The sequence below is a fragment of the Lissotriton helveticus genome, chromosome 10 (genome assembly GCF_964261635.1).
Source record: "Lissotriton helveticus chromosome 10, aLisHel1.1, whole genome shotgun sequence".
In the NCBI taxonomy this organism is placed as follows: domain Eukaryota; kingdom Metazoa; phylum Chordata; class Amphibia; order Caudata; family Salamandridae; genus Lissotriton; species Lissotriton helveticus.
The window spans coordinates 25,642,818-25,657,246 of NC_136071.1; the positions used below are offsets into that span (position 1 = coordinate 25,642,818).

At 45.7% G+C, this 14,429-nt stretch overlaps 1 protein-coding gene across 5 annotated transcripts in view; it reads left to right on the forward strand.

Moving 5' to 3' along the window:
* The window catches only part of LOC144785799 (uncharacterized), a 672,618-nt gene that overhangs the window by 182,273 nt on the left and 475,916 nt on the right, over positions 1–14,429 (forward strand). Inside the window, exon 1 of one of the 5 annotated variants that reach the window (XM_078664622.1) lies at positions 2,924–2,995. The exons of 2 other annotated variants lie outside the window; for them this stretch is intronic. Coding sequence is in view for 1 of the 3 variants with exons in the window: in XM_078664620.1 (XP_078520746.1) it covers positions 3,693–3,741 (49 nt within the window). In the remaining 2 variants the exon portion in view is untranslated. Of the gene's footprint in view, positions 1–2,923; positions 2,996–3,193; positions 3,321–3,536; positions 3,742–14,429 lie in introns of those variants that run through there. 2 more of the 5 variants (XM_078664621.1, XM_078664620.1) reach the window with 2 other exon arrangements.

Consider the following 14,429-nt stretch of genomic DNA (forward strand, 5'->3'; position numbering starts at 1 on the left):
GCTATACTTAAAGCCTACGTGTTTTAAGTCATGCCCTTAATTACATCAGACACGCCCCTTGGAGAGACACCACAGTTTTTTTTATCTAACTTAAAGCCTTGGAAACAACACAATGTCACAGTCACCTCACGTCCTGGCACTGTGCATTATGCATGTCTTCCAAGTTTTCTGATTGCCTATTTGCAGGGGCATAGTAAACCCTCACCCCACCACACCCCCAGCAAGGGTTGTGTTCTTGGTGGGCATATTCTGTCTGCAGCTCAGTAGACAAAGGCTCAGCTCATAATTATTGTGAAAAGGTGGGCTCAGTAGACAAAGGCTCAGCTCATAATTATTGTGAAAAGGTGGGTGAGTGAGTAATTGAAGGAATGGGTGAATCACTGGATGGATTAGTGAAAGGATGAATGGATGGATAAGGAGAGAAAGGATGGATGCGTGTGTGGAAGGATGGATGTGGGTAAATAGATGGATGTATGGGTAAAAGGGTGGATGGATTAGTGAAAGGATGGATGAGTGAAAGGGTGGATGATGGGCGAGTGAATACGCAGATGGACGTGTGAAATGATGGATGGATTAATTAATTGATAAGTGAAAGGGTGGATGGATGGATGAGTGAAAGGGTCAATGTAAGGATGGACAAGTGAGTGAAAGAGGGTAGATGGACAAAAGGATGGATAGATGAGTGACTGGATGGATGAATGAGTGAATGGATGGATGAGTGATAGGGTCAATGGATGAACTCATGAGTAGATGGATGGATGGATGGGTGGGTGAAGGGTGGATGGAAGGATGGATTGCTAAGTGAAAGGGGAATGGAAAGAGAACGGGAGGTTGGATGGATGAGTGAAAGTATGGATGGATGATTGGCAGAATGGATGGGCAAACGGGTGCATGGATGAGTGAAAAGAAGAATGTAAAGATAGATGAATGAAAGGGATGGTAGAGAACTGGAACAAAGGATGAGTGAAAGGGTAAACGAATATGTGACTAGGTGGATGGATGAGTAAGGAAAAGGGTGGGTAAAAGGATAAATGGCTGCATGGATGAGTGAATGGATGGATGGGTGGGTGGAAGAGTGGATGCATGAGTGAACAGAGTGGATGGATGAGTTAAATGATGGATGGAAGGATAGATGATGGATTGGTTTGCAAATGGTTGATTAGGTTTGGATATGGATGGGAACACGAATGGAAGGACAGAATGAATGGTGAAAAACGGAATGATGGCTGAAAGAATTAATGGATGACAATGTAAGTGTGTAATGGTGGATATCAGGGGTTTGATGGAAGGATGAATGGTTATATCCTTGGACAAGAGAGCACTTCTGGGGAGGGTTTGATGACTTACTTTGTTTTCTTGGTGCCAAAAGAGCTTTAGTTCAAAGTGGGAGGTATTTTAAATTTCTGGCGACTCCCTTGCCTATGTGCGACTATTCTGTATTTGCTGTGTGCTTATATGTGGGGTCTTTACATCATGTATATGACATTTTGAGTGACACCCAACTGCTACTTGAATGTTACATTAGTAATTGTAAATGCTTGCATGTTTTGTTTTAGGTGTAAAGTTTTAGGGAGAGCCTCATAGTGCCACGAGCTGTGCTTGAGATGTACATTGTGTTTGTAACAATAGGCAAGGTCTTAAAAATAAACAATGTAATAGTGTATCGACAGTACCTTCTTTAAGAAAGCTGCAGGGAAAAGAACCTTTGTGACTTGCGTCAGCTAGTGCAACTCTCTGCGAAGTCCCCATAAGCAAAGTCAGATTCCATATTTTAAGTTCCACTTGTTAAAACACCTATAATGCGTTCCCTATAGTGGGTTCGTCACAGCAATCCTCCCTTTAGTTCACTTATGTGTGCTGCTTTACATCCCACAATGGCACTCAGATATGAGATGCTAGTAACATGAGCAGATCTTCACGACCACTTCTCTCACCAAACATGTCTGTTCAGGACCATGAGTTGTATACAAAATATCAGACTGGACAACCCAGTGCAGTAATCATATTAATAGATTATCATATGAAATACTGCAAAAAGACCTGCACTTTTGCTCAAATCTGCGCGCATACCCAAAAAACGCGAAGTGCACGATTGTCTCAACCTAATATAAACTTATTTTGACTTGTAATTAAGTGTTGTCTATTTACTTACTTTTATACTATCGCACAACCTCCTCGGATGTGTCTGTTAAACGTACCTTTTGTCCCGAAATTTTGTCCTGAATTTTGACCTTTTGTCCTGAATTTTTACACTTACCATCCTGAATTTTCACCCATGACAGTTGGTCCCCCTAACAGGGAAGAGGCTCAACCAGTAGAAAGAGACCTTACTTCCATGCTATGGAAATGAGTCCTAAAACTGTACCAACGCCTAAAACAGGTTTAGTACAAACCAGATCGCTTTTTAGCCGTCGCAAACACTCTTTTTTTTAGATCAGAGAGTTTGCGACTGCTAAAACGTTTACTACCTGTGGCCCTTATTTCTTTAGTCTGAGTGAATTGTTGCAGCATGTGTGATTTTTGTTACTGGTGCTTTCAAACATGTCATGTTACAGAAGATAAAACGCTTGCCTTTGCCTTTCATGTTTTGTTTTCTGCCTTTGTAGCTGTGCTTCTCCGGTTGTAAACGCACGGTTGGAAGAACAGAATGCAAGTGAAATCTCTTGAAACTTCAGCCTCTGTTAATGCAGGTGCCTGTCTCACTGCTGTGCTGTTCTAACAGGCCCCGACTGCCTGAACTACTTAAGCACAGACCCAGGACGTGTGCCCAGAAGCAGGCGCTCTGCCCATCCAAAGTGTGGCAGGGATGGGGCATCTCCAGCCCTTCCCGCCCTGGATTGAACAAAAGAGAGGGACGGAAAGAATGAGGTCATACAGCTGAGATGCAGGTCACGTGCCATGTGTGGGTGCAAAACTTCACAAGCTGCGCGAGGAAGGAAGGAAGCAATTGTGCGATCGCACAGGAGACTGGCTGTGCCAGGGACGCGTTAAAAAGGTGGGCGAGGCTCCGGGTTGTCATCGCATCCCTCGATCCCACATCCTCCTAGCGGGATCCGTTCGCAGCAGTCAGTCCCTGCGGGAAGGGGAAGCAGCTGAGCTGAGCTGAGCCTGCTGCTGAGCGACAGTCCATGCAGCCACCAGCAGCCTGCCTGCTGGATGCTGCGAGGCCCCGCCCCCTCCCAGTGTCAGGCGTGCACTTCCTGCCTGTACCACAACACAAGCACCTCACTCATCCCCGAGCCGGCGGATGCCATGCCTGCATCTCTTCCCTGGCATCAGCCACTCTTCCCAGGCTTAGGGCCCAGCCTCACAGGCTGCAGGTAACGTGTGTGTGTGGCTGCCAGACCTCTCCCCACCCCGTGATGTGTAAAGTGATGTGTTCGGTCCTCCTCTCCTGGAAGGGCTCACCCTGTGGTGTCGCCTCATTACTGCAGCCCGTTGCTTTCTGTTTTTTTTTGCATCGAACAAGCACAGTTTTGGTTGGGTTTGCCCAGCTGTTCGAGTGCAGCTCGCTCCTTCCCACTGCTCACGTCATCAAAGAGAGACCGCTCAGCCCTGGACCGTGGTGTTTGCATTCCCCTAAAGACGTGAAATAACGGGTGGGGGCTGCGCCAGCGTTACGCATCTGTTTTCTCGGCAGTGACCACCAATGCTGTCCTGCCACCGTGACCCGCCTCCCCCCAGAGGCACCCATGGAGCAGGAGTGTGCAGAGGCCCTCAGCCAAGTCTTCTCCACTGATGGTAAACATTCCAACCTTTCTTACCCGCTCAGCAGGATTCAGCGTTATTGATCAAGGGTGGAAAATGCCCTGAAGTGGGGGCAGAAAGGTGCTGAGTAATGCATCTTTCTTCCGAACTATTGGAAATGTTGCCAGTGCCACCCTGCAGAGACCTACAGATCTTGAGACGCAGCCAATGCACACGCGCGTCCCTCCTGCGCATCCCTTCCCAGTGCATCTCTCGCGCTCTCTCTTTACCTCTCTTGTGTATTAATACTTCAGCTTAGGGTTGGCAGGCCAGGATGGCGTAAAATGAAAAGACAACCAGCGGGTGGGTGTTAAGAAGGCTCTGACATCAAAACATTCTAGGAGTGCAAAGGTAACAGCAAGAATCTACCCCACAGATCCGACCCGACCACCCCCCCCACCCCCGGTATGTTTTTTTGCGTGTCCATGAAGCCAATCCTGGTACCTTTTCCGGCGATTCCTTACAATGCCCCCCATGGGCTGCGCAATTGTGACTTCTCTTACCTGCCCTTGTGAATGCAGTGCACGGCCTTCACAGGGAATAGCAGAGGTACAGAACGGAAGTATGTAATGTCTGGCTGTCCAGGATGTGAGCCTAAACCTGCTTGTGTTTATTTGTTTGTGTAAAACGAAAAGCGTGACTGTTGCCTCTAGGCACTTTCAGTGAGAGCTCAGGGCCTGCTGTCAGCGGGTTAACGTTTTTCTTAACTTTGATGTTGGCCGATAGGGTACATGTACCCAGTTGGTACATCACTTTCGTGTGGTATAGGTAGAGTCACCTAATTGTGACGGGGCATAGTTTGGTGTGCAATGTATTGGCAGCCTGTTGGCGGTAGTAAGAGTGCCTCATTTGTTCTGCCAGCCTGTTGTCGGCAGTAAATGTCTCATTTGCACTGGCAGCCTGTTGTCGGCAGTAAATGTCTCATTTGTACTGGCAGCCTGTTGGCGGTAGAGAGGGTGCCTCATTTGTTCTGGCAGCCTGTTGGGGGTAGTAAGGGTGCCTCATTTGCACTGGCAGCCTGTTGGGGGTAGTAAGGGTGCCTCATTTGTTCTGGCAGCCTGTTGGGGGTAGTAAGAGTGCCTCATTTGTACTGGCAACCTGTTGGGGGTAGTAAGGGTGCCTTATTTGTACTGGCAGCCTGTTGGGGGTAGTAAGGGTGCCTCATTTGTTCTGGCAGCCTGTTGGGGGTAGTAAGGGTGCCTCATTTGCACTGGCAGCCTGTTGGGGGTAGTAAGGGTGCCTCATTTGTTCTGGAAGCCTGTTGGGGGTAGTAAGAGTGCCTCATTTGTACTGGCAACCTGTTGGGGGTAGTAAGGGTGCCTCATTTGTACTGGCAGCCTGTTGGGGGTAGTAAGGGTGCCTCATTTGTACTGGCAGCCTGTTGGGGGTAGTAAGGGTGTCTCATTTGTTCTGGCAGCCTGTTGGGGGTAGTAAGGGTGCCTCATTTGTACTGGCAGCCTGTTGGCGGTAGAGAGGGTGCCTCATTTGTTCTGGCAGCCTGTTGGGGGTAGTAAGGGTGCCTCATTTGCACTGGCAGCCTGTTGGGGGTAGTAAGGGTGCCTCATTTGTTCTGGCAGCCTGTTGGGGGTAGTAAGAGTGCCTCATTTGTACTGGCAACCTGTTGGGGGTAGTAAGGGTGCCTCATTTGTACTGGCAGCCTGTTGGGGGTAGTAAGGGTGCCTCATTTGTACTGGCAGCCTGTTGGCGGTAGAGAGGGTGCCTCATTTGTTCTGGCAGCCTGTTGGGGGTAGTAAGGGTGCCTCATTTGCACTGGCAGCCTGTTGGGGGTAGTAAGGGTGCCTCATTTGTTCTGGCAGCCTGTTGGGGGTAGTAAGAGTGCCTCATTTGTACTGGCAACCTGTTGGGGGTAGTAAGGGTGCCTCATTTGTACTGGCAGCCTGTTGGGGGTAGTAAGGGTGCCTCATTTGTACTGGCAGCCTGTTGGGGGTAGTAAGGGTGCCTCATTTGTTCTGGCAGCCTGTTGGGGGTAGTAAGGGTGCCTCATTTGTACTGGCAGCCTGTTGGGGGTAGTAAGGGTGCCTCATTTGTACTGGCAGCCTGTTGGGGGTAGTAAGGGTGCCTCATTTGTGCTGGCAGCCTGTTGGGGGTAGTAAGGGTGCCTCATTTGTACTGGCAGCCTGTTGGGGGTAGTAAGGGTGCCTCATTTGTTCTGGCAGCCTGTTGGGGGTAGTAAGGGTGCCTCATTTGTACTGGCAGCCTGTTGGCGGTAGAGAGGGTGCCTCATTTGTACTGGCAGCCTGTTGGGGGTAGTAAGGGTGCCTTATTTGTACTGGCAGCCTGTTGGGGGGTAGTAAGGGTGCCTCATTTGTACTGGCAGCCTGTTGGGGGTAGTAAGGGTGCCTCATTTGTACTGGCAGCCTGTTGGGGGTAGTAAGGGTGCCTTATTTGTACTGGCAGCCTGTTGGGGGTAGTAAGGGTGCCTCATTTGTACTGGCAGCCTGTTGGGGGTAGTAAGAGTGCCTCATTTGTACTGGCAGCCTGTTGGGGGTAGTAAGGGTGTCTCATTTGTACTGGCAGCCTGTTGGGGGTAGTAAGGGTGTCTCATTTGTACTGGCAGCCTGTTGGGGGTAGTAAGGGTGCCTCATTTGTACTGGCAGCCTGTTGGCGGTAGAGAGGGTGCCTCATTTGTTCTGGCAGCCTGTTGGGGGTAGTAAGAGTGCCTCATTTGTACTGGCAACCTGTTGGGGGTAGTAAGGGTGCCTCATTTGTACTGGCAGCCTGTTGGGGGTAGTAAGGGTGCCTTATTTGTACTGGCAGCCTGTTGGGGGGGTAGTAAGGGTGCCTCATTTGTACTGGCAGCCTGTTGGGGGTAGTAAGGGTGCCTTATTTGTACTGGCAGCCTGTTGGGGGTAGTAAGGGTGCCTCATTTGTACTGGCAGCCTGTTGGGGGTAGTAAGAGTGCCTCATTTGTACTGGCAGCCTGTTGGGGGTAGTAAGGGTATCTCATTTGTACTGGCAGCCTGTTGGGGGTAGTAAGGGTGCCTCATTTGTACTGGCAGCCTGTTGGGGGTAATAAGGGTGCCTCATTTGCACTGGCAGCCTGTTGGGGGTAGTAAGGGTGTCTCATTTGTACTGGCAGCCTGTTGGGGGTAGTAAGGGTGCCTCATTTGTACTGGCAGCCTGTTGGGGGTAGTAAGGGTGTCTCTTTTGTACTGGCAGCCTGTTGGGGTTAGCAAGGGTGCCTCATTTGTACTGGCAGCCTGTTGGGGGTAGTAAGAGTGCCTCATTTGTTCTGGCAGCCTGTTGGGGGTAGTAAGGGTGTCTCATTTGTTCTGGCAGCCTGTTGGGGGTAGTAAGGGTGTCTCATTTGTACTGGCAGCCTGTTGGGGGTAGTAAGGGTGCCTCATTTGTACTGGCAGCCTGTTGGGGGTAGTAAGGGTGCCTCATTTGTACTGGCAACCTGTTGGCAGTAGTAAGGGTGCTACATTTGGTTCCAGCATTGAGGATTGTTTGACTACACAATGCTCTAGAGTTCCCCATTGTCGAGACGAGGCTGGATGAAAGGGCAGCTTTTCTGGCTTGTCCTAAAGGAGCAGGGCATTGTGAATGCGCTGGGGGAGGTTGTTTCTTGGTCGCGGGCCCCTCACATAGGATGTATATGTGTGTGGTATGTAAATCGCGCACCCAACCAAACAGCTGAGCCGTGTATAAGTTGTGTTGTAGAGATAGTAGTGAGAACTTTGTCCAGGGCAACCCCGAGAAGGTGGCCGGTTGCTCGCCTGCCCTTTAGTCCAGTAGGTAGATTGTTGCTGGCCCTTGACGGTTTTTGCAGGTGCAGCGTGCCATTTTGAAGTTTATTCTAGCCGTGAATGGCAGAGTAAGTAAGGGGTAGTCGAGTATGACCAATTGGTATTTTTTTCAGAGCCCGAAGGTGATGCGTACATATGTCCCAGATATCGCATAGATCAGCCCACATGACCAAAAGCATGAATACCTTATACTGCCCTATAGTGAATGACTTATACCTGCTAGATACTGCAGACATCCATGGTGCCCTTGTGGTTTCAGCCAACTCTCTCAATCCTTTCACAAAGTTTCCAGTAATTTGCAACTATTTTATCTAGAGGTTGTAGATTTAAAAAAAATATACATTTCATCCTTTGTTTTCTTGCAATTAAAGTAATAGCAAACATTGGACAATGCATGCATCATTATCATAAATGAAGATATACATGAGATTGAGGGCCTTAAATCCATATTTCTACTTTATGGTCCTGGCTGCTCCATTGTAGAAGAGTCTCTTAAATAGGACCTTGTGGCCTCCACAGCCGACGCTATATAGGGCCTTTTATTTGCAGGATATAACTGAGGTTTATCAAACCCAGGTACCCTAGCTAATAATGGCGGAGATCCAAGGCTCTAGAATACCCAGAAACCAGTCATCTGCTAAAAGGCCTTAATTCCAATCATGTGCAATACAGACTCTTGGCACCATTACACACGCCTGTCTTTTCCCATCATTGAGCAGCAGAAGGATCCAATCTGCCTCCTCTAAAGGTACTGGTACGAAAGGCACCAAACATGTCTTGAGTCACCAATGACCTATTTGGGTAGTAACCTTTTCTCTCAGCCATTGAGTACTGCAAATCCCACAATGCGCAGCTTAGTCTGCTAGTACCAACAAATGCTGGAAGTCGTAAAGGAAACAGTTACACTATACAAGTGTGATCTGTTGCACTCCCTCTGCTGATTCACATCACACCCGCAATCCATGAACGTGTGAGTTGATTCTGTTTTGGATCAGACATGCATGCCTGGAAAGAAAGGCCAACAACTTTGGCCTCCCACAAGGCCATAATGGATCTTTAGTCCCCTTATTTACAGGATCCCCTCCAAATTATATCTTTGGGTCTCTTCGGGACAAGCATGGCCTTCGCTCAGTTGAGGATTTTACAGAATCACATTCTCTGAGGATTTGAGGCTTACCAATGGCTTCTCCTTCCTAGGATGTCTCTGACTTCATCTTGAGGGAAATAAGTGAGGTGAATATGATGAACAACAATGACTCTAGATTCCTGATCCCTGCACTGAGTGGCTGGCCCTATGGTGCTATGCACCCATTGCTTCCTCTTTGGATGTTCCTAACGAGGCACCCCAGGATAGAATGTGGTTTATAGCACCCATATGTAGCCCCTGCTCACCTTCTCGCAGAAACTACAGTTCTGGCTCCAGTCACTCATTGATGATGGCACAGATCATGCACATCTTACAGACACCTGAGTAGCTGCAACTTTCTGAACAAGACAGAGCCACCCAATATTCCCGCGAGGACTGAGTATTATCAATTACAAAAACACAATGCCCCCCCAGGAATTGTTTCACAATATTTCAATAAATTTGATTTAGTCACAAAGCAGTGATCTTAAGTCTACAGATGCAAGGAAATACGATTTGTCGTGTTATTTATTCACAATTTAAAAATGAAACATGGCAACATACATACTACTCATATATTAACACCTAATTGTCAGTAGTATAAAACACTTTTCGCTCCTATATATGGACCAGTAAAAAGACCATACATCATATTCTCTTTAGAATATCAATGAACCCATTTTAAGGTCCTAACCATGATTCTTATATTTGCGAAACAGTGTTTGGCTGTCGACGTTTCAGTCCCTCGTTGGTCTATACAAACCCTGGGACCATCATCAGGACGGACAAGTTGCACATCAATATCAATCACTTCCAGCCGGAAGTTGAAATTCTCCACGCGACTCAAGATCCTATCGTACAAAATCACCAATATCTTGAATTTAATAACGAGACTCCACAATAGCGTTTAAATCACTTTAAAGTTTATGCTCTCCGCGTTCTGTATTCGTCTACTGCCAGTTTCAATCCGGCTGGAAGTGATTGATATTGATGTGCGACTTGTCCGTCCTGATGATGGTCCCAGGGATTGTATAGACCAACGAGGGACCGAAACCTCGACAGCCAAACACTGTTTCGCAAATATAAGAATCATGGTTATGACCTTAAAATGGGTTCATTGATATTCTAAAGAGAATGTGATGTATGGTCTTTTTACTGGTCCATATATAGGAGCGAAAAGTGTTTTATACTACTGACAATTAGGTGTTAATATATGAGTAGTATGTATGTTGCCATGTTTCATTTTTAAATTGTGAATAAATAACACGACAAATCGTATTTCCTTGCATCTGTAGACTTAAGATCACTGCTTTGTGACTAAATCAAATTTATTGAAATATTGTGAAACAATTCCTGGGGGGGGGGCATTGTGTTTTTGTAATAGCTGAAGACCTGTTCTTCATTAGCAACTGTCACAGTGATAACATTGAAAAGTGTGAAGGAAGTTTTCAAAAAACCTCTATGGCAGATGAACTCTGGTGCTTGTGGTTACAGATCTGAATATGTCCAGAGAGCTCATGCTATTTTATCTGCTACAGTGTAATATGTGAAGGACATATAGCTACTTTGCGATGTTGATAGCAATATAGGTTGTAGTTTCTGGCTACAAATCATCTCCTTTCTTAAATGTCAATTGACTAAGGATGCAGGGTTTTGGGTCGTTCGGATGGATGATCATATCTGAGCCTTGGCAAGGGTAAAATTGCATGCAAAGGAGTCTTATTCCTTCTTGGTGAGTTTTCATAGATATTTCGGAAGTCTTCTCTGAAGAGAATTGTTCTCAATGTTTTTAAATTTGCCAAGTTGGGTTAATGTTTCAGGTTTGGGCACAGAGTGGTCCAGATCTGGGCTCGCACTATGGATGATATTCCCCAGAGTGGGCCTTTCAGTGGAACATGGCAAGAACTAGTTGTATTGTTGCTCTCAAGTTCATGAACAGTGACTGGAGATAGTTCGTCTTGTTCTTGTTAATGCTTGAAAACAGCCCTAAGGATGTTAAACCGCATTCTCTGCACGGATTGAAGCAAGTAGAATTATTTTATAACAAATGTGTTATGAAAAGATTTCTTTAAATTGAAACAGTCTGGCTGCTTATTTTTTCATTCTCTGCTGTTTTTTCATTTCATTCTTGGCCTGCGATGCGTAGTCCACATGATTATAGGAGTCCAGATGATGTTATCTGCTGCATCACAGGAATGTGGACAACAATGACGCTTGGTTGTGTGCTGCAAACTAAGAATGCATAAATAGGTGATGTTATGTTGTTTGGAGGAGCCTAAGAGTGCCCAGAGAGGTAACACAATGTTGCCTGGAACAGCCAGAGAGCGCACAGAGTGGTGACACTACATTGACTGAAGTAACCTAAGAGTGCAAAGAGAGGTGACACTATGTTGACTGGAGTAGCCAGAGAGCACATATAGGCGACACTACATTGACTGAAGTACCCTAAGAGTTCACAGAGAGGTAACAATATGTTGACTTGAGCAGCCTAAGAGTACACAGAGAGATGACACTAGGATCACTGTAGAAGATTCAGAGTGTACAGACAGTGATCCAGTGTTGTCTGCAGCAGGCTAAGAATGCTCATGGAGACAATCTGTAGTCTGCTGGACCCTAGTAATGCTGGAAGAGATGCTTAGACATTATCTCAAGAGATGGTGTAGCTACTTCAAAAACATGCTTTGTATTGGCACCCCAGTGAGCGATAAGTTCTACTCCCCTTGTACCACCAGATTCCTCCCTCAGGGCACCACTCAAGACCTAGCATATACCACATGTACAATCTTCATACACCAGTATTTCTTGAAACCCTAGACACCTTGCTCACTAACAGGCTCCTAAACTTTTAAATGAATTTTTGGAAGCTTGGTAGGTTCCAGACTTAAGACCCTATATTTGCTCCATAGGGTTCAAAACGCCGCGGCACGGGCCATTGTGGGCCTCCCCAGACATTGCTCAGTGTCTGGTAGTATCGTGGCCCTACATTGGCTTCCGGTCAGACAGCGAATTAAGTTCAAGGCGCTGTGTATGGCCTTTAAAATTTTGAAATCTTCCTCGCCGCCGGCACTTGCCAACCTACTCACTCCCTATATCCCGTCAAGATCCTTGAGATCGGAGGCGCTACATTTGGCAGTTTGCCCCCGTTTTAAACTGAGCAGAATGGGTGGTCGCTCCTTCCGGGTGCTTGCGGCAGGGTTATGGAACTCGCTCCCGGTGCGCATCCGAGCTCTTGATGACCTGCTCGCTTTCCGGCAGGCAATTAAAACCTTCTTGTTTCCCGTATCTGAATAGTTGCCCCTTCTTTTATTGTGTGTTATGTTATAGTGTCTGTCAAAGCGCCAGGACGCCCCTTTGCTGGGGCAGCTGTGCGCTATAAAAATATAAATAACATAACATAACATAACATAGTCTTGTTCTTGCCCTTGTAGAAGACACGTATGTCAGTGGACTCAGCAAATAATAACTGCATTCATCTAACCCCACTTTGGAGCAAAGAATTTGGTGAGCCTTCCATTAGGTGGAAAATAATTCTTTGCAGTTTCAACTAACTCTGCTGGTTTAAGGTTTTTGCATTTCCTCAGCTGAAAGACTCCTAGTCGGGACCTTAAAACTGGGCAGGCTATGTGGAGGGCTTTGCAAGGTTTTTACTTGACACACTAGAGAGGGTAACACTTTTTGTTTTCTTGGAGCTGTGACTATCATCCTTTTGACAAAATCATTTAAACAAAACTTTCCTTGAGAACAAAGATAAATACAATGAACTTGTCATAAGTAGCCCCCAACATATGGGAGAAGAGGAATAGATTTTGGCTCGTTCATGAGTTCTAGGAGGTCTGGTATGTTTCTACTGTACAGAGAAAAGAGTGCTGGTGTCTTGCTCCGGAATGCGGAACAGGTGCCCTCCAACCCACTTGTGGCTTTTGCGGGGCATCAAGTTGCTGCAGCTTTTGGTGAACTGACCCATGTAGTCTAGATATATATATGTTTTTCTACAGCACTGCTTCCCAAATGTTTTAGAACCACCGCGCAATTTTTAGATCAACAAACTTTTGCAATCCACCTAGCTTTAATGGAGGAGGCGGGCAATTTTGTTATGTAACTATAGCATTGTGTGGTAGCACACTGTCATTTACAGACCACACATTCTCCATTGAAATAACCACTACATTTGCGCAGTCATACAGTTTAACTGATAAAACTATACTACATACAAATGATAATATGCCCAAATCTGGTTTCTGTGAATATTTATCATCTGTGTATAACCATGTAAAATGTCTTGATTTGTTTTGATCCTATTAAAATCTTTGTTTCCTTCACACTTCAGAATTACAAACAATGAGCTTCATTTTTGCTTTCCTAACTGCTGAATGTGTACAGTTCACATACAGGTATTTACATTGTGTTGCTTGGTACAAAAGATTGACATCCTACAGCCTTTCCTCTCACACGACCCACCAAAAATCGTCTTGGGCCGTGAAAGTCCAAGCAATAAATACAGAAGCCTTCAAATTATATATTTAACTTGACCCTTTTTTTGCTCTTTAAAGACAGAGGTCAAATGTCAGACTATCTCTTGGCGGTGCACAAACCTATCTTAAAGGATCATGCCAAAAGCACGGCAACGGGTAGGACCGGGAGCAGTGTAGTCCTAATATGGATTTTGACGCCTCTTGAGTGGACCCGTCAAAGATACATTTGAGCTCAAGCTCAGTAATCAGTAATAGGAGGTTACGGGATACAGAGAAATGCACTTCCTTTTATAGGACTTTAGATAAATACTTTCTTACTTTTCTATACGAGTACACGGTTCTCAGGATATGTCCAAAAAAGCCAAGCAAGAGGAAACATTTACTATAGAATGCATTCTGTGATTCTCTCGTTGTATTACATTGGATTTAGTCGTTCTCACAGTCAATTCAAGCATACTAGTTGATACATTGTATGCCAATAGCCTGGACCAGTTTGAATGTCCTTGGTTAAGCCCAATGCTGTGAGAAGTCTCTGGGAATGTTCATTTATTGTTAGAGTAAGCCTGCACTTCTTTATTTAGAACAAGAAACAGTAGTACAAGTCATTGCATGGTATACTAAGACAAAGATCAAGATGGAAAACAATGTAAACTCAGATTTTGTCGAACACCCCCAGTTTCTAATGCATTTAAAACGAGAAAAGGAAGCGAGCTCTCACAGTCTTCACAAATTGCTGCTTATTGTTTTCAGCATGGTGATTGGTGTTTACAAACCCTCTCACTTTGCAGTCAGAGAAGGAAAGGTAAAGTGAATTATATGACCATCTTGCTGGTGTACATGGAGTGTGAAAGGAAAGGCTGGAAAGTGTCAATTTTTAAAACACACAACATGTAAATATCTGTAAATGAACTGTACACATGCAGCAGTTAGTAAAGCAAAAATAAAGCAATTTTTTGTAATTCTGAAGTGTGAGGGAAACAAAGGTTTTGATCGTATCAAAACTAATCAGAGATTTTAATTGGTGATGCACAAATAATAAATATTCACTGAAACCAGATTTCCATAAATCATTTGTGTGCATTATAGTTTTATCAGTAAACAGTATGTCTGTGAAAATGTAATCTGGACGGACCAATCTAATCGGCTATCAAACACTGCAGTGCCTGGCACCACAAGGGTTTGTTAAAAGAACCCTCACACACCAACCTAGTTGGCTGTCATGCTTCATCATCGGGTTCCCAGCTGAGTAGCTGAATGCTACTCAGCTGTGCTGCAACACCCGGTTACAGTGGAGCTGTTTTTTTGGGATTTTTT